The sequence below is a fragment of the Cervus canadensis genome, chromosome 4, assembly GCF_019320065.1.
Source record: "Cervus canadensis isolate Bull #8, Minnesota chromosome 4, ASM1932006v1, whole genome shotgun sequence".
Taxonomy (NCBI): Eukaryota; Metazoa; Chordata; class Mammalia; order Artiodactyla; family Cervidae; genus Cervus; species Cervus canadensis.
The window spans coordinates 100,791,007-100,817,985 of NC_057389.1; the positions used below are offsets into that span (position 1 = coordinate 100,791,007).

Genomic DNA, 26,979 nt, shown 5'->3' on the forward strand with positions numbered 1-26,979 from the left:
TTTCATTCCTGCTCCTTTATCTCAGTTTCCCCCCAAACACTCTGGAAAGAACATGTGTGTTCAGTGCACAGTCACTCTGGCAGTGGTTCTTCCCCAGGAACCCCCTCCCAGACTCCCTTCCTTCCTCTCTGGGTGGCAGAGCAGGGGGCTCTCACATGGCACTCTCATTTCCTCCCCGCCCCCTGGACGCCCCTTTCTCATGGGCCATGAGCGACTTGTAGGGCTTCCCCAGGCTGGGGAGGGTGAGTTCAGCTTCCTGCAGCTCCAGCTCCCGCTGAGACAGATGTTCAATGACGGCTGCTCCGATAGAGTCCCCCAGCACATTGGTCATTGTGCGAAGTCGGTCACTGCAGAGGGGAGGGGAGAGAGAAGCCGCCATTAATCAAGGCTTGAGGCACTCCACACAGACGGTGCAGCAGCTGGGGGCTCCTCATGCCCTGGAGTCAGGGCTCACACTCCAGTCCAACACAGGTTGGACCAAGCTCTGATGTGCTCATATTAGTTCTCAGCAGTGCAATTCTTTTTTAACGTAAATGTATGATATAGCAAATTAGGGGTATGGACATATATATGGAATCTAGAAAAGTGGTACTGATGAACTTATTTGCAGGGCAGGAATAGAAACACAGATGCAGAGAATGGACACGTGGACACAGCGGGGGAAAGAGGGTGGGATGAGTTGAGACAGTAGCACCGACATATATACACAACTTTGTGTAAAATAGATAGCTAGTGGGAACCAAAAACAGAGACAGTACTTTGCCAACAAAGGTCCATCTAGTCAAAGCTATGGTTTTTCCAGTAGTCATGTATGGATGTGAGAGTTGGGCTATACAGAAAGCTGAGCGCCAAAGAATTGATGTTTTTAAACTGTGGTGTTGGACTCTTGAGAGTCCCTTAGACTGCAAGGAGATCCAACCAGTCCATCCTAAAGAAAATCAGTCCTGAATATTCACTGGAAGGACTGATGTTGAAGCTGAAATTCCAATACTTTGGCCACCTGATGTGAAGAACTGATTCATTTGAAAAGACCCTGATGCTGGGAAAGATTGAAGGTGGGAAGAGAAGGGGATGACAAAGGATGAGACGGTTGGATGGCAACACTGACTCGATGGACATGAGTTTGAGTAAACTCCAGGAGTTGGTGATGGACAGGGAGGCCTGGCGTGCTGCAGTCCATGGGGTGGCAAAGAGTCAGACATGACTAAGTGACTGAACTGAACTGAACTGGGAACCTGCCGTGTAGCACAGGGCAGTGCTCTGTGATAACCTAGAGGGGCAGGAGGGAGGGGAAAGGAGGGAGGGGGAAGGAGGGAGGGGAAAGGAGGGAGGAAAAGGAGGGAGGGGGAAGGAGGGAGGGGAAAGGAGGGAGGGAAAGGAGGGAGGGGAAAGGAGGGAGGGGGAAGGAGGGAGGGGGAAGGAGGGAGGGGGAAGGAGGGAGGGGGAAGGAGGGAGGGGAAAGGAGGGAGGGGCAGGAGGGAGGGGCAAGGAGGGAAAGGATATATGTACACCTGCAGCCGATTCATGTTGCTGGACAGCAGAAACATTGTAAAGCAATTAAACTCCAATTTTTTAAGTAAATTAATTCATTTTAAAAAAGAAAATTAGGGGTTATGAGCTGAACAGCATACAGAATGAGGAAGGTAACCACTGTGAGTAAATAAGACCCTGCTGGAAACTGTCTAAATGGGAGTGAGATCCAGGCAAGAGCACCAAGGTGGAGGTAAAAGTCCAGATTTTTATATGTAAACCTCCTATTATTAAAAGTTGAGGAAATTCCCTGGCATTCCAGTTGTTAGAACTCAGATTTCACTTCCAGGGCTTGGGTTCAATCCCCAGTCAAGGAACTAAGATTCAACAAGCTCGGCAGCACAGCCAAAAATAATTAATTAAAAAATAAAAGTTGAGGGGGGCTCCGCCAGTGGCACTAGTGGTAAAGAATCTGCCTGCCAGTGTAGGAGACATAAGAGATAGGGAGGGGTTCAATCCTTAGATCAGGAAGAACTCCTGGAGGAGGGCATGGTAAGCCACTCCAGTATTCTTGCCTGAAGAGTCCCATGGACAGAGGAGCCTGGAGGGCTACCGTCCATGGGGTCACAAAGAGTCGGACGCAACTGAGGGGACATGAACACACACACAAAAGTTGAGGGACTTCTCTGGTGGTCCAGTGGCTAAGACTCTTCACTTCCAAAGCAGGGGGCCCAGGTTCAATTCCTGGTCAGGGAACTAGATCCCACATGCCAAAACTAAGAGTTCAAATACCATAACAAAGCTAGAAGACCCGCATGCCCCAGCTAAGACTTGGCACAGTCAAATAAATAAATAAAATTTTTAAAATAAAAGTTGAGAATTTTTTTTTAAAATTTGCAAGTCAGCTCTGCCCCATGGATCACCTTCTTTTTGTGATTTCTACACAAGGCAGGTACCATGGGGCTTTTCTGGAAGATGGGTAAAGCCCCTCGTGGCTTACTTCCCTACTTCCAACTATTAACTCTATGGAATTTGGGGTCCATACTGCTCGGGATGTTCTCCAAGGCCCTCTTTTGATTCTAAAATTCTAAAGTTCTGTCCTTGCTGGAATAAGAGCCCAATCATTGGGAGTCCTACAGGGAAAGCAGGGGATTTGAGGAGAGAGAGTAGAAGAGTCTGAAGAACACTCACAGGAACCAGTCCACAGCGATGATGAGTGTGATGTCTTCAGTGGGCAGGCCGACCGAGGTGAGCACAATCACCATGGTGACCAGACCTGCCTGGGGGATGCCAGCAGCCCCAACGCTGGCTGCAGTAGCTGTGATACTGCAGGGGGAGAGAGGACACAGGGATGCAGGCAGGGGGAAGGGAGAAATGAGGGAGAGTTAGGAGAGACACAAAAGAAGGGAAGGCGTCAGATCCCCAAAATGAAGAGCAAATCCAAAGCGACTTTTATAGAAAGCCAGTGCAGACATACACCCTCGTCTTTTATTGGGATCTGGCTGGAGTTTCATCCAATGATGGACGTTTTAGACAGTTCATATTGCAGATGCAAGAGCAGGTGGGTTTTTTTTTTTAAGCTGAGTTGTTTTTGTTGTTGTTGTTGTTGTTGTTTAGTTGCTCAGTTGTGTCTGACTCTTTGCAACCCCATGGACCGCTGCCCACCAGGCTCCTCTCTCCATGGTATTTCCCAGGCAAGAATACTGGAGTGAGTTGCCATTTCCTTCTCCAGGGGATCTTCCCAACCCAGGAATCAAACCCCCATCTCCTGCACTGGCAGGCAGATTCTTCACCACGGAGCCACCAGATACGCTGAGAGTTACGTTTTATTCCAGGACCTTACCGAGCCAGAGTGACAGCCACTCTGGTACCTCTGAGGAAAGGGTCTGAAGAGGTTAAGGACGAAGGAGTTTTTGTTGAAAAAAAAAAAAAGAGAAAAAAATAAAAACTTGTCAGGAAACCTCTAACAGATTACTGCTAAACACAAAAATAAAAATTAAAAAAAACAGGAAGGGTAGCCCTGATATATATACACTACCCTGTGTGACACAGATAGCTAGTGGGAAGCTGCCGTGTACCACAAGGAGCTCTGCTCAGTGCCTCTGTGGAGACATAGAGGGCTGGGGTGGGGGGAGGGAGAGTGGGAGGGGGGCTCCAATGGAGGGGATCTGCATTTACTTATAGCTGGTCCACACTGTCATACAGCAGAAACCAACACAGCATTGTAAAGCAATTATCATTCCAATAAAAATTAAAAAGCAATTTTAAAAATCATCCTCCAATTAAGATTTAAATTAAAAACACCAGACATCTCAAGCCAGTGATTTGAGTGCTTTTCTATGTATGGGACAATACAAGAGTCTGGCCCATTGATATCATTTCCAGATGGGCATCTGAACTATTCAGGGCCAGTAGTCTGCTTTGCTCCATCCTGAATTGCCCCCAAGGGGCACCTTTGGGGGCAGCTGCAGAGGCCAATAGCTGATGGCAGGGTGACAACCTTTGTTTACTGAAAAGACCAGCGACATTTTTTGTCCACAGATGCAAAGGAAAGCAAGCAGTCAGCATGGCATGAGTGTTTAGGGATGTCACACCCATGCCACCCTGCTTCCCTCGTGGTTCAGTGGCAAAGAAGTCACCTGCAAGGCAGGATACATGGGTTCGATCCCTGGGTCGGGAAGATCCCCTGGAGGAGGAAGTGGCAACCCACTCCAGTATTCTTGCCTGGAGAATCCTATGGACAGAGCAGCCTGGTGGGCTATAGGCCGGGGGTGTCGCAAAGAGTCAAACACAACTGAGCAACTAACCAACAACAAACCCATGCCACCCCGTGCCTCACCCAGAGAGAGCAATGTGAGAGGTGATCCCAACACTCTCTGCAGTTTCCTCAACGTTTCTTTCTTTGCTCCTTTAGTCTCCCTAGGTGTAAAAGCAAGGATTTAACCAGCCGCCTCTGGGGGCTGGAAGAGGGCAGAAGAATCAACTGGGGCAGCAGCCATGAAGCAGAAGCTTGAGTCCCCCACACACCCATGTGCTAGAAGTAGGTGGGTCAGTAGAGAGAGGTCCTAATGCCAGGAAGGACACTCTGGAAGGTGGGCTACGTTTAGAGTCAAAAGAAGAAACCATCTATGGCACTGAGTGAGTGAAAAAACATATACACTTACATTATATGGCTTAGGAAAACTAAAATGTATGACACCTAGAAAATGAAAGAGATGGTGGTCCACCACCAAGTAGAGGGTCAGACTGAATCAAGAGTAGGCTAACGAACTGAGAGAGTAGCATCAATATATACACACCACCAGGTGTTAATAAGACAGCTAGTGGGAAGCTGCTGGGTCTCCCAGGTGGTGCTAGTGGTAAGAACCCACCTGCCAATGCAGTAGATGTAAGAGATATAGACTCGATCCCTGGGAAGATCACGCGGAGGGCATGGCAACCCACTCCCGTATTCTTGCCTGGAGAATCCCATGGAGAATCCCATGGACAGAGGAGCCTGGCAGGCTACAGTCCATGGGGTACAGTCCATGGAGTGACTGAGATGGTACATGGCAAGAATTTCATAAATGTTGGCCATCATCGTCACCACCAAAACCATTATCACCACCACCACCATGATCAACACCATCCACATCATCTCCACTATCACCAACATAATCTACACCATCATCATCATCACTGTCATCAGCATTACTATCATCAGTGTCTTTTCCTTAGACTAGATCTTCCCTGAGTACAGGAACCATGTCTTATTTTTTTCCTGCAGCCCCCAACACACACCCCCATCCAATATACAAAGGCTCCCTTCCCTCCAACACCATCCACGCCCCCCCCCCCTAGCCAAGCTAATGACTTCTCAGGTCTCACCTGGTGGCAGATTCCAGCCAAGGCCAACTCACCTGATAGTTGTGATCTGGCCCAGGTTGAGCTCGTAGTTGTTGACTTGGGCGATGAAGATGGCGGCCAGGGCCTCATAGAGGGCAGTGCCGTCCATGTTGACGGTGGCCCCCACGGGCAGTACGAACCTGGTGATGCGGCGGTCCACACCGAGGCCCTCCTCCAGACAGCGGAAGGTGATGGGCAGTGTCGCAGAGCTGGGGAAGAGAGCCCCAGGGGCTGAGGATAGGGGGTAGTCATGGGCCCAAGGAGGGCTCCCCTTGAGAACGTTGGGAGGCAGGCTGGGAACTAGAGTGAGGGGAAGATGGCAGATGTATAACATTTCAGGGGCTGATAACTGTGCGTGGGGAAGAGGGACTCTTCATGACACAGGGAGCACACAGCAGTGACATCCCCCAGGCTCAGGTCTCTTGACCCACCTAAAGTCAATAGCTTAAGGCTACTTACTACACACTAATTCAGGTCACTGGTTCATGCCACTAGTTCACTCTAACTATCCACTCCCAGAAAGAAGAGGAAAGGTCTTCTAAGTTACCACCTCTCAGGGCTAAGAGAAGGGTATTACAGAAGACTCCTATTCCCCACTTCCCGTGTTTACTTGGGGACTGACCTCAGCTATACTAGCCTTCTCAGTCTTTCTCCCCACTTGGAATCAGCTGATCCATAAAACATGTGCTCTGTCTGGTCATCTTTATATCATGCAAAGAGAAGCTTGGACCCACAGAGAGGATGTTTAGGTATCCATGCCTGTGGCAACCTGGTGAGTTTAATTCTGGAGGTACAAGCGAGCCAATCCTACTCGACCACAGATCAAGAGGCACATTCTTCAGTGTATAAGCAATAAAAATTATATTCTTCTTCCATCTGGTTGGCTCTAGTGATACATCTCAGACTGTTTTGAATTTGGTTGATGGGAGAAAGGGGAGCTTCTTATGAACCCCCTGAAACCACAAAATAAAAGAAGCCAAGAGATCTCCCAGAGGCCATCTCAAGGCAAGATGAGACCCTATGAGCTAGAAAATGACTGAGATCAGGAGGCATGTTGGAACCTTTGTCCTAACCTCAAAATTGGTAGCTGGCTCTCTGTCCATATTAAATAGAGAAACAGAAAAAGAGGGGAAAAGAGTCACAAAAGCCAGCACATGACAAAGATCAGTGCCCAGGTGTTGGGTGCTAATCACTTCAGTCATGTCTGACTCTTTGTGACCCTATGGACTGTAGCCTGCCAGGCTCCTCTGTCCAGGGGATTGTTCAGTCAATAATACTGGAGTGGATTGCCATTTCCTCCTCCAGGAGATCTTGAGCCACCTTCAAAGAGCCACTGACACTACTCAATAGCCCAGATGAGGTTCTGAAGTGGTAGAGAGGGCAGGACTCCCAGGAGATCCTGGGAAAGACAAAGAGTGAAGCTAGGAAAGGCACCAGCAGTGGAGGTCAAGGTCATACCTGGAAGACGTGCCCATGGCGGTGATGAGAGCCTGCAGTATTCCTCCAATGAAGGGGAAAGGGTTCCGGTGTGTGATGAGGAAGTAGATGAGAGGCAGGATACCACAGGCATGAACGAACAAACCCACGATGACAGTCAGGGTGTACATGCCCAGCTGACCCCCCAGGACAGCCATGTCTTCCATCTCTAAGATCTTGCCAGCAATCAGGAACAGGATACCCACGGGTGCATACCTGGGCCAAGCCAGACACCTGTCAGGCCTTCCTCATGACCTCCCCTGGCACTAGCAGCCCATATAGACCCTGGAGCCAGGCAACACCCACCATACAGCACCTGACTCCCCTCCAACCTCCCCCACACAATAACCTATGGGGCAGGTTTCCATGAACATATCCCCTCTTTTCTTCCTGCTTATCCACAGCTCAGCCTCAGTCCTGCAACTCCAAGATATACTCTCACAAGGGCTCTCCTTCAGTCACCCCCCAGTTCAAAGACCTCCCAATAATCGCTGTCTTCAGGACTTCTTCCTGAGGCTGTGCCCAGATACTCCCTATCTCTGACCCTCTAACTTCCCTCATTTCCCATATTTGTAACTCGTATGTCCCTATTCTCTTCCCTAAAAGTGCTTATCCTCACTCATTCACCAGCCCTGAGCTATTTCACCTGGATTTCCCACAGACATCTCAAAACAGTCTCTCTCAAATATCCTATGATATCACATATATGTGGAATCTTTACAAATGGTACAAATGAACCTATTTACAAAACAGAAATTGTGTTGCAGATGTAAATAACAAACTTATGGTTCCCAAAGTGAAAAGGGAGGAATAAATTGGAAGAGTGGGATTAACATATGCACACTACTATATATAAAATGGACAAGAGTCGGACACGACTGAGCGACTGAACTGAACTGAATAAAAACCTACTGTATAGCACAGGGAACTCTGTTCAGTACTCTGTGATGACCTACATGGTAACAGAATCTAAAAAAGAGTGGATATATCTATGTATATTGTATATAACTGACTCACTCTGCTGTACATCTGAAACTAACACAACATTGTAAACCAACTATATGCCAATAAAAATGAACTATAAACAACCTGTCTTATTAAATTACCTATTTATTCATTTTCTCAGCAAATATCCATTGAGCACCTACTGTGTTCCAGTCACATGGTCCCTGCCCTCTTGGTATTTACATTCAAATGGGTGAAATAAGCAGCACACAGAGAAATATGTCATTAAAAACCTCAGTGTGTGATAGCTGCAAAAGAGAGTCACTTTTGAGTGGGGCTCTAAGAAGGAGTGGTCAGGGAGGGCTTCTTGGAAGAGGTGACATTTGCACTGAGACCTGAATGATGAAAAGCAACCATGCATATCTGAGGGGAAAGCACTGCAGGAACAGTGCAAAGACCCAGAGGTGAATGTGAGCTAGGAGTATAGGAGGAGCAGAGAGAAGACCAGTGTGACTGGAGCAGTGAGTTAAAAAGATAGTGGAGGAGACAGAAGAAGCAAGTTCATCAGGGGCTCACCTGTTTTCCCCTCAAATCAGCTCATTGCTTAGTTTTATGAGTTTCTGCCAACAGTGCCCTAATTAACCCATCACCTGGCTTCCTCTGTTAATTCTCTCTTTAGAAATTGAAGTCTACACTTGTTCATTGTCATGGAGGATGTACTAGAGGAGGTGAGGACCACTTGGGAAGTTGGTGCAACAGCTTAGAACAGAAATGATGAGACCCAAGCTTAGGCTGTGGAAATAAGGATACAGGAGACACCTTCAGACATTTCTGAGCTCAAGGTTAGCCCTGGTGGGTGATTGCTGAATTGTCTCCAACTCTGTGTCTAGGAATATTCCCAAACTCCTCACCTCCATCCTTCCTTCTCATCTTCTGCAAAATTCCTCAAATCTGGATCAACTGTACATGATTTCTTTCCTTCCATACTCAGCTACCTGGCACATATAGTGTACGTGCGTGCTTGCTCAGTCATGTCTGACTCTTTGTGATCCCATGGAATGAAACCCACCAGGCTCCTCTACCCATGAAATTTTCCAGGCTAGAATACTGGAGTGGGTTGCCATTTCCTACTCTAGGGGATCTTCCAAACCCGGGGATTGAACCTGCAACTCCTGCATCTCCCGCATTGGCAGGCAGATTCTTTACTATTGTGACATATGGATATTTTCCAAAACATGCCAAATACCACTATAAAACTCACGGTTCCCAATTCAGTTGAGTTTTCAATACTTCTTTTCAATCTTCTTGCTTATCCTTGATAAGCTTCCCTTCCAAGCTAAGTTGAGATCTTGGAAAAGCAGCTGGAGGGCTCCAGGGCATTGGACCTCATGGGGTTAACTGGACCCAAGTGGGTAAGAAAGGGGAGAGGGGGACTTCTCCCTCCTGTGCAGCCTCAGAACCCCAATTGTGAACACAGTGGAGTGACCTTACTGGCCCCACAATCCCCGTCCCCTCCACTTCTGAAACTTTTGTTCCTAATGACAAAGTGGTTATGTGCAATGCATACAAACATACTAAGAGTCTTCTGGTTCAGTCCTGGATTCACTTTAATATATTTATGTTGTAAGTTTTTTGCTTCCTTCTCTTATACCTACTTCCAGTCCTGTTTTGCTTTCCTTCTTGGGTTTTGCTTTGTCTATTTTTTGTCGTAATCTCTTGAAGTAACAGCACTTGAAAAAGGGTGACAACCGGGGCTTCCCTGGTGGTCCAGTGGTTAAAAATCTGCCTTGCAATTCAAGGGACATCAGTTCAGTCCCTGATTCAGGAAGATCCCGCATGCTGCGGGGCAACTGAGCCCATGGGCCACAAGTAATGAGCCTGCACTCTAGACACCGCAGGCTGCAACTACTGAGCCCAGCGGGCCACAACTACCGAAGGGTGCTCAACTTGCCCTGGAGCCCATGTTCTGCAACAAAGGAAGCCACCACAGTGAGAAGCCTGTGCCCAGCTGCAGCGTGGCCCCCACTCGCCGCAACTAGGGAAAGCCCGTGTACAGCAACAAAGACCCAGCTCAGCCAGAAATAAATAATTTGTTTTCAAAGAATGCCAACTGAATTACAAGGCAGAGACCACCTTGAGCCTGGCTGGGGAGACCACTCTGTATCCATGACTTTTGTTTTTAATCAAAAAAATTTTTTTTAACATTTGCCCTTTAATTTTCATTTGAAATCAATTTCTTTAAATATTTTAGTGCTAAGTTCTGAATAGTGAAGAAACAGTAGATGCTGCGAGCACTCATTACTGTCTCTCCCGACCCCAGTCCCCAGGCCTTACTTCTTTGCTCAAGATACAAATAGACACTCTGCACCCTGATGCTTTCCCAAGCTCTCAGCTTAGCCCCAAGCCCCTCTCAGCCACTTTCACCTGATTTGGGAGGATGGACAAACTCTTCCCCAATTTGGGAAGACAGCCTTGTTCACATCTTCCACCACTATTCCCAACGTATGGTCTCACCTTCTTGAATTCCTCACCATTCCCCAGACAACTCAGATTCCTTCAAGCTTTGCATGTTCTGTTCCCTCTGCTTGAAGTACCTCTTCCTTCTTCATGTCCTGTTGGACTCCTACTCACCTTTCAAGACCCAACTAAGAGGTGGACTTCTCCATGACTTTCTCCTCACCCTCCCAGGCAGAGTTCACTGCATATACTTCACTGGCGGCTCACTTTTCTGCATTCCCTATGCTATTTTTTTCTTTTGAAGCTTTTATTTTGTACTGGGTCTAGCCGATTAACCATTCTGTGGTAGTTTCAGGTGAATGGCAAAGGGACTTAGCCACACACATACATGTATCCATTCTCCCCCAAACTCCCCTCCCACCCAGACTGCCATGTCACAATGAGCAGAGTTCCATGTGCTCCACAGGAGGTCCTTGCTGGTTATCCACTTTCAATACAGCAGTGTGTACAGGTCCATCCCCAACTCCCTTACTATCCTGTCCCCTGATAATCATAATTTCGTTTTCTTAGTCTGAGAGGTTTTTTCTGTTTTGTAAGTAAGATCATTTGTATCATTTCTTTTTAGATTCCACATATATGGGATGTCATGTTTTTCTCTTTCTCTGACTGACTTCACTCAGTATGACATTCTCTAGGTCTCATGTTGCTGCAAATGGCATTATGTCATTCTTTTTAATGGCTGAGTAATATTCCATTGTGTGTAAGTACCACATCTTCTTTATCCATGGCTCTGTCAATCATATTCCCTATACTTTCTAAATGTCTCTTGACTCTAGAACCTTCAACCTTGTATCATATTTATCTAATATGCATCTGTCTCCTCTAAGACTTTGCGAGCTCTTTGAAGACAAGGACTGAATTCAAGTTATCTCTGTATTCCAGAGTTCGAAACAAAGTCCGCCTGGGAAAATGTCTGCTGAAAGAGTGATGGGATTTAAAGAGTGAATGAATGAATGTGTCAATTAAGGAATAATTAGAGAGTGGATAAATGAATAAGAAAATGAGCAAATGAAACATGAATGATGGGTGTGTGAATGAATGAGTGGGTTAAGCAAACAGATGAATGAATGCAGGGAATATTTGATTGAATGATAGAATAACAAATGTAGAGATAAACAAGTCAGTCAAAGATGAGTCTGAATGAATAAATGACTTAGTGAGGAAATCAATCAAACAATTAATTAATGGATTAACTAATGCATGGATGAGTTAGTGAATGAATATATGAATGAGTCAATTACCTTATGCACAGAAAAATGAACAAATGAATGAGGAAATGAATAAACCAATGCATAGAAGAATGAAGATACATAAATAAATGAGTGAATGGATAATGTGGCTAATCCACAGAAGAATGAGCAGATGAATAGATGAATGATGAAGTGAATGAACAACGCACAGAAGCATGAGTGCAAATGAATAGATGAGTGAATACATAGATGAATAGGGGAGTGAATGAGTGAATAAACCATTGCACAAAGGAGTGAATAAATGAGTGGGTGAGTGAATTAACCAACACATATATAGATGACTTTGGCCAAAGGCTCCCCACAACCATTTCAGTAGCTAACCCACAGCCTGACTTCCCGGTCCTGACATCCTTCCCATGTACCATCACCATCACTCCCTGCCCCCATCACAGCCCAGCACTCACCAGATAATGATGCCCACCAGCCTCATAATAGCCTCATTGAGGCTGTCGAAGAAGTCCCGCAGGACTCGGCCCTTGTGCTTCATGCCGCCAATGACCAGCCCGAAGGCCACTGAGAAGACCACAAGGCCCAAGGCGTTGATGCCATTGGCTGAGCCAGGCACAGGCACGGTCTCCTCAAAGCTCAGCACCTCCTGCAGGGCGCCCAAGGCTCGCGTGACGTTTTCCAGGAGTCCGGTCCCATTCTCCAGTGAGGACAATGGCGGCATAGAGGTGCCCAGCTCAGACCCATTGTCTGTCCTCACGACAGTCCTGGTTACCAGCCTCGTGCTGTACTGCGTCTTAAACTGAAATATGGAGATATCAGGCCACAGATGAATGCATAGTAGATTGAGTGCATCAATAAATAAATGAGGAAGTGAACAACCAGTGCATGGGAGAATGAGTATAGATTTTGCATGAGCAATGTTCAGACAGATTTTGGGGGCCTGTCTCCTCAACAATGTATGATCAGAAGCCCTGGATCCTTCTCCATTACCATCCCCAGGCAGCCGTGGGTTGGCCTAAGTCCTTGTCTCTAACCTTCCCTTGATCACCACACCATTAGGAAGCACATTCTTCCTTTCAGACTCTTCCAAAAACCCTGAACAGTACTCTGTCCTGTCCTTCTTCCCATCCCTCACTCCTGGACCATTCACTCAGCAGCAAGCTCCCCCAACCCCCCAAACCTCCTTGATCAGACAATGTCTTTCCCCCTGACCTGTTTGAAGCAGGCCTCCACAAGGTTGGGCGGAAACATGTTTCTGCAGAAAAACATCAGATAAACGGACGTGGTTAGACCTTGGAAAAGAATCTAGAGTGATCATAGCAATAATAATAACAGCGGACAACATTTGAACACTGAGCTAAGTGCCTTCCTCTAGGATCTGATTTAAACATCACACTAACCCTGGAGAATCCCATGGACAGAGGAACTTGTCAGGCTACAGTCCATGGGGTCAAAAAGACTCAGACATGACGGAGCGATTAAGCATGCATGAATGCACATAACCCTAAAAGTATTACTGATTCTCCCCCATTTTACATACAAAGAAACCAAAGCAAAAAGACTTATGTAAGTTACCCAACGCCACACAGCTGCTAACTCGGGGGGAGGGGTAGATGGACCTCAAATTCAGTCTGTCTGAGCCCTAGGTTAAGATACTATGCCATCTCAGGGACTTCACATACAGTGATGTCTCCAAAACAACACAGAAAGCTCCTGAACTCTTCCAACACTAGCTTTCCCCAAATTAAGTCACTAGGGGAGACCTGTGGCCAGTCTTGACACTGGCAGGCAAAATCTTGCTACTCCAAGAGAATTATTCACCTTCCAGTGCATCTCTGGAATACCAAACAAAAACCATTTGTCCTGAGTCCATACCAAGAAGATGCAACTACAGCTTTCTGAGCCTAAGGATCAAAAGACCACATTCTGGAAGAAAGCAAAATCAATCTCAGGGGATTTGTGGGCTTCCCTGGTGGTTCAGTCAGCAAAGAATCCACCTGCAATGCAGGAGACCCAGGTTCCATCCCTGAGTCGAGAAGATTCCCTGAAGAAGGAAATGGCAACCCACTCCAGTATTCTTGCCTGGGAAATTCCATGGACAGAAGAGCCTATAGTTCTGAGAGCCTCACTATAGTGAGCTATAGTTCACAGGGTCGCAAAAGAGTCAGACACAACTTAGTGACTAAACCACCACCACCACCCAGGACAGAAATTGGGTGCCAAGAAAACCCAGGTGGGCACCAGTGGTAAAGAATCTGCCTGCCAATGCAGGAGACATAAGAGATGTAGGTTCAATCCCTAGGTCGGTAAGATCCCCAGGAGAAGGAAACAGCAACCCACTCCAGTATTCTTGCCTGAAAAAGTCCATGGCCATAGGAGCTTGGCAGGCTACCTACAGTCCAGGAACTCACAAAAAGAGTCGGACATGACTGAGCACGCACTATTATTCTAAAACTAGGCTCAACTTGGGTGTTGTATTTCCTGACTGGGTCCGCCTGTCTCCCCACAGGCCTCCCCATGAGTAAAGGTTGTTACACGTAGGGCTGGAATTCCCATCAACATTAGAAAGGACGTCACCTGACCAGGTCCATGAAGGCATCAGCCGTGGGGATGGTCTCGATCCGACCCTCTCGGTGCAGCCCCTCCTTGGAGCCCTTCCCAGGGTGGATGATGGTGACCATGAGAATGCCGATGAAGACTGCGATGACCGTGGTCACCATGTAGTACACAGCTGCCCGCATCCCCATCCGCCCTGTTGCCTTGTTATCCAGGGATGCCATACCTGGAGGACAGGTGATGAAGCCCCGAGGATCCCCATCCACACCCCACCACCCGCTCTCCCATCCACTAGCTCCTCAGTCCCCATACTGCCACAACCAACCCTCCTCCCGTGACCCGACCCTCCTCCCATGACCCACCCCCGTCCTTCCACCCACATTGCCATCCTCCAACTCCCATTCTGTGTTCCAAATACACCTTCCACTCCATCCTTTATCCCAAGCACCACTTCACTAACCTTCCTTCTACTCCAAGCCAACATTTTCAACCCCTACTCCATCCTCTAATTACCCCTATTTTGCACCATAACTTCATTTGCATTCCTCACTTTATCCTACTATCCACCCCAAGAATCACACCTCCCTTCAACCCACCTCACTATACACTATCTGTGTGTAGTATATACGTTTGGTACCCCATCCAGACACCCTTTACCAGGCTGATACATCGATCTTTCCACAGCTGGGCATGCTGGCTGCTAACGACTCATGCTTGCCCCTTCTCTTGAACATTGCTGTCAGCACAGCAGGAGCTTGCTCACCCACAAAGGCCCCAGGGGAGGCTGGGAGAAATGACTGATTGGTACAGGGATTCAAAAGCTCAGCTCCTTTGATTTAGAGGGAGGCAGAGTTGTGGAGAACGATTCTGTAGTGTTAACCGTTCTCCAGAGCTCCCCATGGGATCAGGCTGAGAGACCCGCCTTCCTCTGAAGCTATGTCTGCTTAGCTTCCTTATCCACCCCATCCTGCTCATCTCACTTCCTCATAGGTTTCTCTTGAAAGCTATTTTATCCCTCAATAAATCACTTGTGCAAATATCCCCATCTCAGGCTCTGCAGTTAGGGAAACCCAACCCAAGAAATCATTCTTCTATGCCTTTAGCGTCACCACCCCACCCCCCAAAGCTGGTGCTTGGGCACTGACCACTCGTGGGCCAAATATGGCCTGCTGCCTATATCTGTAAATAAAGTTTTATTGGAACACAACAATGCCCATTTGTTTACTTACTAATCTGCTGCTGCTTTTGCACAAGAGAGGTGAAGAGTTGCAACAGAGACCACATGGCCCTTGAAACTGAAAATGTGTTCTCCCTGGCCCTTCATAGCAACAGTTTACCAAGCCCTGCATAGGCCGTCTATACTTCCATCCTACCCTCCACCCACCAGGGCTTCCCTTGTGGCTCATTTGGTAAAGAATCCACCTGTAATGCAGGAGACCTGCGTTCGATCCCTGGGCTGGGAAGATCCCCTCGAGAAAGGAAAGGCTACCCACTCCAGTATTCTGGTCTGCAGAATCCCAAGGACTGTATAGTCCGTGTGGTCACAAACAGTCAGACACAACTGAGCGACTTTCACTTTCACTTTCTCCACCCACTATTTTGTAACCTCTGTCTCAAACACCTTCATCCACAGCCCACTCCATGACCATCCACACCATATCCCAGGTACCTTTCCTGGCGGCCCCACAACAGCCTTCCCTTCATCTCTAAGCCCCCAACAGGCTGGTATTTTACCTCCAAGGAAAAGTACAGGAACATTACTGAGATAAGTCATCTAGGTCATACGGGTTCTAGAACCCAGCTCTGATTAGGACTGGGGCTTTGGTCAAGGACTCAGAGAGAGGTGCATGCTCCATGTTTGAGGTCCTGAGTTGGGGAGGTGGTCCCATGCTTGGAACAGCCTTGGCTCAAGGTGTGAGCCTGGACTCAGATGGGTCTTGGAGGCCAGCCCCAGCCTGGGTTCTCTCACCTGTGACCAGGCTGGAGACAATGAGGGGCAGCACCAGCATCTGCAGCATCCTCATGAGGAGCTCTCCAGGGAAAGAGAAGTACTTGATCTGGCGGTAGCTGAGCTGGTATGGGCGCAGGGCAAAGGCCAGGCTGACCCCTAGGGCCAGAATGAAGGGTGCATAGAGTTGAATTTGGTCACTGAGCCCCAAGGAGGGCCATCCATCCCAAGAAGGGTCTGTGTGTGTGCGGATGGAGATAAAAGAAAAGAGAAACATTCGATGAGTGTGTGTTGGTGTGTACATTGTGGAATGAATGAATTTATGTGCTACTGCTTTGGCATGTGTGTGTATGTCTACACACACTCCTGTGTACCTATGTACACATATGCGACAGTGTATGCTCACTTGTGCACATGTATCTGTGCCTGTATATGAGGGCCCATGTACATGACATGTACATGTCTTTCCTATGTGTGCGTATAGGTGTTACTTGTATGTGTTGGCTTCCTTGGTGACTCAGTGGTAAAGAATTCCACCTGCCAGTGCAGGACATTCGGGTTCGATCCCTGGGTCGGGAAGATCCCCTGGAGAAGGAAATGGCAACCCACTCCAGTGTTCTTGCCTGGGAAATTCCATGGACAGAGGAGTCTGGCAGGCTACAGTACATGGGGTCACAGAAGAGTTGGACATGACTTAGCAGCTAAACACCATGTCACTTGTGCATATGTATCTGTGCCTGTATGTGAGGGCCCACATACATGAGACGTGCATGTTTTTCCTACATGTGCACCTAGGTGTGACTTATATATGTGTGTGTTACTGTTTTCAAGCATGGGGGTATACACGTATTTAAGCTTTCCAGTGAGCCCATGTGTGAGCAGAATAATGCATGTGTGTGTGTGAACATGTTTGTAAGTTCTACTATAGGTGTACAAGTGTGTGTTTACGTGTTTGCACCTGTAAATTTTGTGCATTCATAAAAATGTGTTCATGTCTGTGTTCACATGCAGAAAGTATACGTTGTGTGTTCATATGCAGAAAGTGTGCATTTGAATAGTGTATATTTATGCATGTGCGTACACTTGCATATCCATGAGACATTGCATACACAGCCGTGTTTGCAGGAGTGTGTACCCATTTGTGTAATCATGGGGAGGCAGAATGGTGGACTTGGGCACGCGTGCAGGTGAGAATAAGTAAGTGGAGGGAAGAAACGTGAGTGCAGGGGGTATCCCTCGAGTCCTCTGCCTCCAAGGGCAGAGCCCGCCCCTCCCGTGACTCACCAATGACCACGGCGCTGACGGTCAGCAGGATGAAGGCATTCCTGCGCAGGAATCGGAACACGTGCTCGCGCGTCATGGTCTGGAGGCGCAGGCGCGTGCGCAGCGCTCTCTGCTGCAGGCTCTCCTGCAGCCGCTGCAGCCAGCCCACCCGGCCCAGCCGCTGGCCACTCTCCCGCAGAAAGAGGCTGTTGCCATGGCTGCTCATCGTCTATCTGTGGGGGACAGAGGGAGCAGGCCTGGTGAGGGATGAGACAGAAGGCGAATGTGGGTAGAAAGGGAAGGGCAGAAAAAGCTGGTGAGGAACTCCGGGAGACAGCGGGACCAGGGGGATGTGCCCATGCTGGGCTGCCTGAGAACACCGTCTGGAGTTCAAGGATCAAGATCTCCAGAACCACTCCCAGGCATGGGTGGGAGAGAAAAAGAAGCTGATCACAATTTCAGGGACAATTTTGCCATTCTGTATCTCTGGCCCCCTCCTTAGTTCACGAAAAGTGAAAGTGTTAATGGCTCAGTCCTGTCCAACTCTTTGAGACCAGATGGACTGTAGCCCACCAAGCTCCTCTGTCCAAGGAGTTCTCCAGGCAAAAATACTGGAGTGGGTTGTCATTTCCTCCTTCAGGCAATCTTCCTGACCCAGGGATGATCTTCCCAACCCATCGAACCTGGGTCTACCAAATTGCAGGCAGACTCTTTACCTTCTTACAAGATCGTTACAAGTAACTGGGAGCTTCCCCGGCTCACAAACCAGACTAACAAGCCGCTGCCAAGCACCAGTTTCACAAAGAGCCTTAAACAAGGTACTTTGGGGCTAGCACCCCAAATTAACGCGATTTCATGTTTGGCCTAGTTGCTCTGCTGTGCTCAGCCATGTCCGACTCTTTGCCACTCCATGCACTGTAGCCCACCAGGCTCCTCGTCCATCGGATCCCCCAGGCAAGAATACTGGAGTGGATTGCCATTTCCTGCTCCGGGGATCTTCTTGACCCAGGGATCAAACCCATGTCTCCTGCATCTCCAGCACTGCAGGCAGATTCTTTACCACTGAGTCACCCGGGAAGCATGAGAGGTGCCACCAAATGGGCTTTCCACGACAGAATCAGCAGATGCCTGCATTTATTGGTGCCCAATAAACGGAGCTCCTCTGTGTGAATGCCCAAGTGGGCAACAGGGAGAGAGAGAGTCCCATGGGATGAAAATGGTGATCTTTCGTGACCCCAGCACCTCCTCAGGATCCTTTTTTTTTAACAAAAATGGGACGTTCAGAGTCACTCTGGGGTACCAGATACTGTTTCCCAAACTTCAGATTTCCATCTCTTCACTTTACATTCAGCCAAATCCATGTCACTTCCCAGGTGGCGCTAGTGGTAAAGAACCCATCTGCTAATGCAGGAGACATGGGTTTGATCCCTGCGTTGGGAAGATCGCCTGGAGGAGGGCACGGCAACCCACTCCAGTATTCTTGCCTGGAGAATTCCATAGACAGAGGAGCTTGGCGGGCTACGGTCCATAGGATCGCAAAGAGTCGGACACGACTAAGCACATGTCGTTTTACTTACTTATCTAATGAATCTACAAGGGAACTCACAAAACAGAAAGGCTCACAGACTTAGAGAATTAACGTACAGGTGCCGCTGGGGAAAGTTGGGGGGAAGGGATAGTTAGGGAGTTTGGGATGGACATGTACACTCTGCTATATTTAAAATGGATAACCAACAAGGCCCTACTGTATAGCACAGGGAACTCTGCTCAATGATATGCAGCAGCCTGGACGGGAAGGGAGTTTGGGGAAGAATGAATACATGGATGGCTGAGTCCCTTTGCTCTTCACCTGAAACTATCACAACATTGTTAATTGGCTATACTCCAATACAAAATTAAAAGTTAAAAAGAAAACAAATAAATGTAAACTGGAAAACTTAGATTATTACTTGAAATGCTGATTATATTTTTTTATTTTTTTTCCATTTATTTTTATTAATTGGAGGCTAACTACTTTACAATATTGTAGTGGGTTTTGTCATACATTGACATGAATCAGCCATGGATTTACATGTATTCCCCATCCCCATCCCCCCTCCCACCTCCCTCTCCACCCGATTCCTCTGGGTCTTCCCAGTGCACCAGGCCAGAGCACTTACCTCATGCATCCAGCCTGGGCTAGTGATCTGTTTCACCCTAGATAATAAACATGTTTCGATGCTGTTCTCTTGAAACATCCCACCCTCGCCTTCTCCCACAGAGTCCAAAAGTCTGTTCCGTACATCTGTGTCTCTTTTTCTGTTTTGCATATAGGGTTATCATTACCATCTTTCTAAATTCCATATATATGTGTTAGTATGCTGTATTGGTCTTTATCTTCCTGGCTTACTTCACTCTGTATAATGGGCTCCAGTTTCATCCATCTCATTAGAACTGATTCAAATGAATTCTTTTTAATGGCTGAGTAATATTCCATGGTGTATATGTACCACAGCTTCCTTATCCATTCGTCTGCTGATGGGCATCTAGGTTGCTTCCATGTCCTGGCTATTATAAACAGTGCTGTGATGAACATTGGGGTGCATGTGTCTCTTTCAGATCTGGAAAAATATGGAACGCTTCACGAATTTGTGTGTCATCCTTGCACAGGGGCCATGCTAATCTTCTCTGTATCGTTCCAATTTTAGTATATGTGCTGCCAAAGCGAGCACTGAAATGCTGATTATATTTTAATACACATTAAATAAAATGCATACAGAAATTAAAACTTACCTATCCTTTTACCAATACCATATAAGAACAGGGCAGCCTGGAAATTGTGACTTTCATGAGTCTGAGGAACATTTGCCTTTGTGGTCCCTTCCTCCATTAAAACATACATCAAAATTAACCTACAGGGGTGTGATGGGGTGGGTGGGAGGTTGAAAGGAGGTTCAATAGGGAGGGCACATATGTATACCTAGGGCTGATTCATGTTGATATATGGCAGAAACCAACACAATATTGCAATTATCCTTTAATTAAAAATAAATAAACTTCTAAAAAATATTTTACAACTGCATTGGTATAAAAGTGAATATATTATTTTGGAGCTTGATAAAGGTGATTGCTGTACAAAGTTGCAAACGAACTAAATGCCACTAAATGCCATTTTAAAATGGATAGTTGTTCTGTGTACATTTCACTCCAGTTTTTTAAATGAATATATTAATATTATATATTAAAACATTTTCTTCAACCTGGAAAGTTAAATTCTTTATTGTAATTTTAAAAGAAGCACAAACAGGAATTTCCCTGGTGGTTCAGTGGTTAAGATTCTGCCTTCCACTTTTCGGGGAGCATGGGTTTGTTCTCTGGTCAAGGAACTAAGATCCCACATGCCATGAGGCTCAGCAAAAAAAAAAAATAAGCATAAACGTTTGCATGGTCCCTAAAAGTATTGTGGGCCCTGGGCACCTCCTAATCTGGAAAGATAAGCAGACTTGCCTATATAACCTCACAGCAAGTGGCAGTGGCCCTATCATAGGCATACTGGAAATTCTGTTATCCCTCTAGATTCATTCCCAGGCAAAAGGCTAACCACTAGAGATAGCATTGCCCAGGCTCCCTTGCCATTTCAGTTAGGCCAGTGGAAAACAGCAGAATGGAAAGTGGGAAAAGATGGAGATGGAGCATTCTTCCAGCTCCCCCTGCCAGCCTCATGTTTGGCAGTGACTGGCTTCCCAGATGATGCAGTAGTGAGGAACCCACCTGCCAATGCAGGAGGCACAAGAGATGTGGGTTCGATCCTTGGGTCAGGAAGATCCCCTGGAAGAGGAAACGGCAACCCACTCCAGTATTCTTGCCTGGAAAATCCCCTAGACAGAGGAGCCTGACAGGCTACAGTCCATGGGGCAGCAAAGAGTTGGACACAAGTGAGCACACACACAGGCACATATTCCTTGACATAAGGCCACAGCTCCCATCAGACAATCTTCTGCAGCTGTCGGACATTTGGACATCTTCTTTGGAAAATGACTATCTAGTTCCTCTACCCATTTTTCAGATTGATTTTTCTTATTGAGTTGTATGAGATCTTTATATATTTTGGATATTAACCCCTATCCAATGTATGATCTACAAAGTTTTTCTCCCCTTCTGTAGATTGCCTTTTCATTTTGCTGTTGTTTTGGTTTTGGTTTTTTTGCATACAGAAGCTTTTAAGTTTGATGTAGTACCACTTGTTGATTTTTGCTTTTGTTTGTGTTTTTGCTGTCATATCAAAAAAAAAAAAAAAAAACCTCATTGATGGGACCAGTGTAGGGGAACTTCTTTCTAACATTTTCTTCTAACAGTTTTATGGTTTCAGGTCATATATTTAAGTCTTATATCCATTCAATTAATCTATCCGGTCCCATTGCTTCATGGAAAATAGATGGGGAAACAGTGAGGGACTTTATTTTGGGGGGCTCCAAAATCACTGCAGATGGTGACTGCAGCCATGAAACTAAAAGATGCTTGCTCCTTGGAAGAAAAGCTATGACCAACCTATATTAAAAAGCAGAGACATTACCTTTCCAACAAAGGTCCATCTAGTCAAAGCTATGGTTTTTCCAATAGTCATGTATGGATGTGAGAGGTGAACTAAAAAGAAAGCTGAGCACAGAAGAATTGATGCTTTTGAACTGTGGTGTTGGAGAGACTCTTGAGAGTCCCTTGGACTGCAAGGAGATCCAACCAGTCCATCCTAAAGGAAATCAGTCCTGAATGTTCATCAGAAGGACTGATGCTGAAGCTGAAACTCCAATCCTTTGGCCACCTGATGCAAAGAACTGACTAACTGGAAAAGATCCTGATTCTGGGAAAGATTGAAGGCAGGAGGAAAAGCGGACGACAGAGGATGAGATGGTTGGATGGCATCACCGACTCAATGGACATGAGTTTGAGTAAACTCCGGGAGTTGGTGATGGACAGGGAGGCCTGGCGTGCTGCAGTCCATGGGGTCACGAAGAGTCGGACACAACTGAGTGACTGAACTGAACTGAACTCATTTCAAGTTAACTTTTGTAAGTGGCATAAAATTGTTGTTTAGTCACTGATTCACGTCCAACTCTTTTGTGACTCCACGGACTGTAGCCCACCAGGCTCCTCTGTCCATAGGATTTCCCAGACGAGAATCCTGGAATGGGTTGCCATTTCCTTCTCGAAGTGATCTTCCCAACCCAGGCATCAAACCTACATCTCCCGCATTGGCAGGCAGATTATTTACCCCTGAGCCACCAGGGAAGCCCAGTATAAAATGGGGGTCAGATTTTATTATTCTGCACGTGTTTAACCAGCTTTCCCAACATCATTTGTTAAAGACAGTATCTTTTCCCACTGAGGGTTTGTGGCTCCCTTGGCATGATAAAAATGCTATTGCTACACTGGCAATCATGTTTCTGTGTTGGCCAAAAAGTTCACTCAGATTTTTCCATAACGTTATATGGGAAAACCCAAAGGAACTTTTCAGGCCAAACCAATATTATACAACTTACAAATATATCAAAACAACAAGGTGTACATCTTAAATGTATCCAATGTTATATATCAATATGTATTTCAATTTTAAAAATAATAAAGACTATTTTTGTTACAGCCACAGCTTTCTCCAGGTCTCCCTCTTGCTCCCTCCCTGCCACTCCCATATTCTTGCTGCTCCCTGAGTGTTGCACCAACTTTACTGGTTTAACCTTATAAATAGTTCTTAATTTTCAACTCCCCTTTTCGAGTGTGCTGTCAGTTTTCTGACAGGCACACTAGATTCATCTGACTCCTAGAGGGAAAAAAACACTCTCCAAACCAAAGGAAGGCAGTAAATATTGTATCCTGTGCTGAGCTGTGTATATTCAGGTTGCCTGGATGACTGTAGAACTTGGCTTTCCTCAGCTACTCTCTGATCATGGTTTCAGATTCTTCTCCTCGCCATCCTTTCCCCAAGCGCTAATCCCAACCCCAGTGCCTGAATCCATCCAGATCAAGTGGGAAACTATCAGAGATAGGCCAGTAGGTGGTTCCCTGAACTTTTTTTGGGGTTGGGGGGAGGGGTGCAGCCACTGGCTGAGCAGCTACTTCTGAGATCACTGCCTTTCTTGTCCTCTTATGCAGCCTGCATATCCCAGGGATAGGGTAACTGCCTCAGCTTTCCAGGCTCTGCTTCCTTCAGCTCTAAGTCCTAGTTCCAAAGTCAAACCCCAGTTGGGATCTTGCTCCAAAGGATCTTGAAATCACGATGGTGTTTTTCAGCTGGCTGTGAAAAATCCCAGACAGGAAACCAAATGTGTGATTACTCTCTCATCTCTAAGATGCATGTTCCCAGTCACCAAGAAGTACTGTGATGCTTGCCCATGGGTTGAAAGGAATTATTCGGCTGAGATGTGAACTCATCACAAAAAATCCAAAGTCAGTTTGTCTATTTCCTGTGTCTTCCTTAAGAGAAACAGCAGGGATGGACAAGCCATTGTCCAAGGGTCAACTCTGGCCCGCTGCTTGTTTTTGTAAATAAAGTTTTATTGGCACATAGCCATGCTCATTTCTTTATTCTCTACAGCTATTTTCATGCTACAGTGGTGGAGTTGGGTTGTTTGGACAAAAGAGATCTTATGGATGTCCATACAGTGTTTTTGGTCCTTTACTGAAAATTTTTGCAGAACCCTGACCTAAAGGAAGAACACACATGAGCTCTTTGTTTCAAATCCAACTCCACCTTGCAGGACCTGGTCACTTTCTATGTGATTTGATGACTCGATTCATGTGACACTTAGAAGAGCACCTAGTGAGCATGAAACAGATGACAACCACGGTTAATAAAAAGCATCAATGCAACAGACATATGACTGAAGACAGAGAAAAACATTGACAGGAAAGAGAGTCTTCTCATCAGTCTTGCTCAGTCCTAACTGCATTACTTGCCAAGCAATACTTGACTTGAACTGGTTTTTCCCAGGAATTTGGCCTCCACTTGGCCCCTTCTCAGTCTCTCTTGGACCCCTGGGGGCTTCTCCCCTCACAATCTGTTCTCTCTTGCCTAGTCTTTCCTGGTCCTGGGCCTTCTCTTGGCCCTGCTTCTTAGGCTCCTAATAAGGAAATGACCCTCCCAGTGTCCCCAGTATCTGCAGTTCAAAGACAAGGGCCCCACCTGCTTCCCCCAACCTCCAGACTTTCAGATGTGATGAGATGTGAAAGCCACCCTTCTCTCAGAACCAAGGAGGAGAAGTAGGAACTTCTACATTCTAAAGCTGAAGCAAACTACAGTGGGCAAACGAGGATGCTTTCCATACATTTTATCTCAATACTCTGCTAGCCTGAGGAGTGAGTGAAGGGAGAGAAGGAGGAAATCACATACACTACACACACACACTTGAACACACAACCTCACACACGTCTTGTGTACAACTGACATATACACAACTGCACAAAGACACACAGTCTCACACACACAGAACTGTTCGACATACAACACACACAACCTCCGAAATGCAACTCCAGGCATTTTACTAAGTGAAATAAGTCAGACAGAGAAAGACAAACACTGCATATTACTTATATGTGGAATCTAGAAAACACAACAAACTAGAGAGACAGACTCACAGGTATAGAGGACAAATTAGTGGTTACCAGTGGGAAGAGTGAAGGGGGGAGCTGCAACTCAGGGGTAGGAAGTTGTATGTACAAACTATTGTGTATAAAATAGGATATAAGGATATATTGTACAACATAGGGAATATAGCCAACACTTCGTAATAACTATGAATGAAGTAAATCTTTAAAAATTGTGAATCACTATATTGTATGGGTGCTCAGTCACTCAGTTGTGCCCAACTCTTTGCGACCCCATGGACTGTAACCCACCAGGCTCCTCTGTCCATGGGATTTTCCAGGCAAAAATACTGGAGCGGATTCACTTCCTTCTCCTGCGGTTCTTCCTGACCCAGGGATCAAACCCGCATCTCCAGTTTGGCAGGCAGATTCTTTACCACTGTGCCACCTGGGAAACCCCTACTGTATTGTATACCTGTAATTTATGTAATATTGTACATCAGCTTTACTTCAATTAAAAAAAAAAAGAAATGCAGCCCTATTCGTGCAGCATGTCATACAATTCCTACACACACAAACATACACACACTTGACATTCATGCACGCCATCAGACACAAAACCCCACAGTCCTCCCCAGACACACAGCTCCATACACACACACACACACCCCTTCAGGATCTTGCACAACTCCCCTTGTAAATGAAGCTCTATACAGACAGATGCATAATACACACACACACACACAACTTGGGACACAAGACACAAAACTTCAGACATCGAAATTCCTCCCCACATTTAAACATTCAGCCTCACACATCTCTGTGGGTTGGCACTCCTACTCAAAATTCGGTCTCACACACCATCACCACCACCACCTCTCATACAAATTCGGACCCAGTCCCCCCGCAGCGGTGGCCAACGTCTCAGTCACAGCCAGGTCCCTCCGGATTGGAGGAATAAACCCCCTGATGGGGAAGGGAACCAAGCCTTGGAAAGGGACCAGGTATCAGGCAAAGACGGAAACGTGGCCACGGGTAGAGGCCAAGGATTAGAGGGACAGGATGGACAAGAGCGGAGATGGGTAACCAAGGAGACAGGAAACTCACCAAGGCTACAGGAGAGGAGCGGAGGCTACGACTCCACGGGGCAGGGAGCAGCTGAGACAAAGAGCAGCCGAGAGATGAGAAGATGGGCGAAAGGGGGGCCCCACCCGCCTGCCCCCATGATAGGCCCAGCCGGCCCCGGATCCCGCCTGCCCAAAATCTCAGAGCCCCCGCCCTCGCGGAGCCGCGGGGCTCGCACTCACCAGCGCCAGGAGCGGCGGGGGCGGCCTGCCCGCGCGTCCGCCTGCGCGCTGCGCGGGGATGCAGGTGCCGGAGCCCAGCGAAGCGCCCGGCCGGGGCAGCGGGGACCCGCCAGAGACCGCGCAGCGCCCGCTCCAGAACCAAAAAGGCCGAGGTACCGGCGCGGAGCCGCGACGCGCAGTGCAGCTGGTGGGATCCGCGCCGGCCCCGCGTTCACGTGGGTGTGGGGGCGCCGGGCAGTTGGAGGTGGGGGGGGCGGGATCCCCTCCGGGATAACCCCCGCCTCCCCCGCGCCCAGCCCAGGCTCCGCAGCCGCGCGGGAGAAAGGGCACCGCGTGTTTGGGGAGGGGTGAGTGGCCTCTCTCGCATCTAGCCCCCGCCCCCAGCTCGGAGCCGCGCCTCCGAGCCCTCCAGACTCCCGACCATCCCTGGAGAGCGCTGGGACCAGGCCTCGGCATCACTGGGCCCGCGCCCGCATCCTCAGCGGAGGTCTAGGGAAGGCGCGGCGTGGACTCGGCTGCCCGGCTTCTCCCTCCGGGTGCACGCTCCATCTTTGGCCAGTTGGCCGCTGTGTGAGCTTGGGTCAGCCCCTCTCCCTCTCTGAGCCTGGTCTCCTCATTTAAACAATGGAGGTGACTCTGCCAACCCCACAGAAGATTAAAGCTGGGAAAATTAAAGTGCGCGTGAGCCTGGAAATCCTCCGTGCAGCATGAAGCCTTGTGCAAGTGGGAGGCAAATCACTGCTGGTAGCCTTGTAATTAATATTATTCTTTGCTCTCTTGGATACCCCGGGCAGTGTTCATTTTGCTTTTCTTCCCAAATGGCCCTGATTTGGTCCCTTCCAGTATCTCCTACTAA

At 47.4% G+C, this 26,979-nt stretch overlaps 1 protein-coding gene and 1 non-coding gene across 3 annotated transcripts; both read right to left on the bottom strand.

The window, feature by feature from the left end:
- SLC1A6 (solute carrier family 1 member 6) lies at positions 1-26,259 on the bottom strand. 2 transcript variants are annotated; one of them, XM_043464422.1, is made up of 11 exons: positions 26,124-26,141; positions 25,924-25,974; positions 17,281-17,492; positions 16,018-16,155; positions 14,070-14,274; positions 12,705-12,747; positions 11,948-12,291; positions 6,814-7,047; positions 5,370-5,564; positions 2,662-2,796; positions 1-347 (listed from the first exon to the last, which is right to left on the bottom strand). In XM_043464422.1, the coding sequence occupies exons 3-11, from the start codon at positions 17,483-17,485 to the stop codon at positions 152-154; spliced, it is 1,695 nt and encodes a 564-aa protein (XP_043320357.1). In that variant the 5' UTR covers positions 17,486-17,492; positions 25,924-25,974; positions 26,124-26,141; the 3' UTR covers positions 1-151. The 2 variants fall into 2 exon arrangements, with proteins under 2 accessions (XP_043320357.1, XP_043320358.1); XM_043464423.1 differs by lacking the exon at positions 25,924-25,974 and having other exon boundaries at positions 26,124-26,259.
- Positions 19,864-19,970, bottom strand: LOC122441045. The gene has a single exon (XR_006269190.1). It is a non-coding gene; the product is annotated as a U6 spliceosomal RNA (small nuclear RNA).
- Positions 26,260-26,979: the final 720 nt, after the last annotated feature.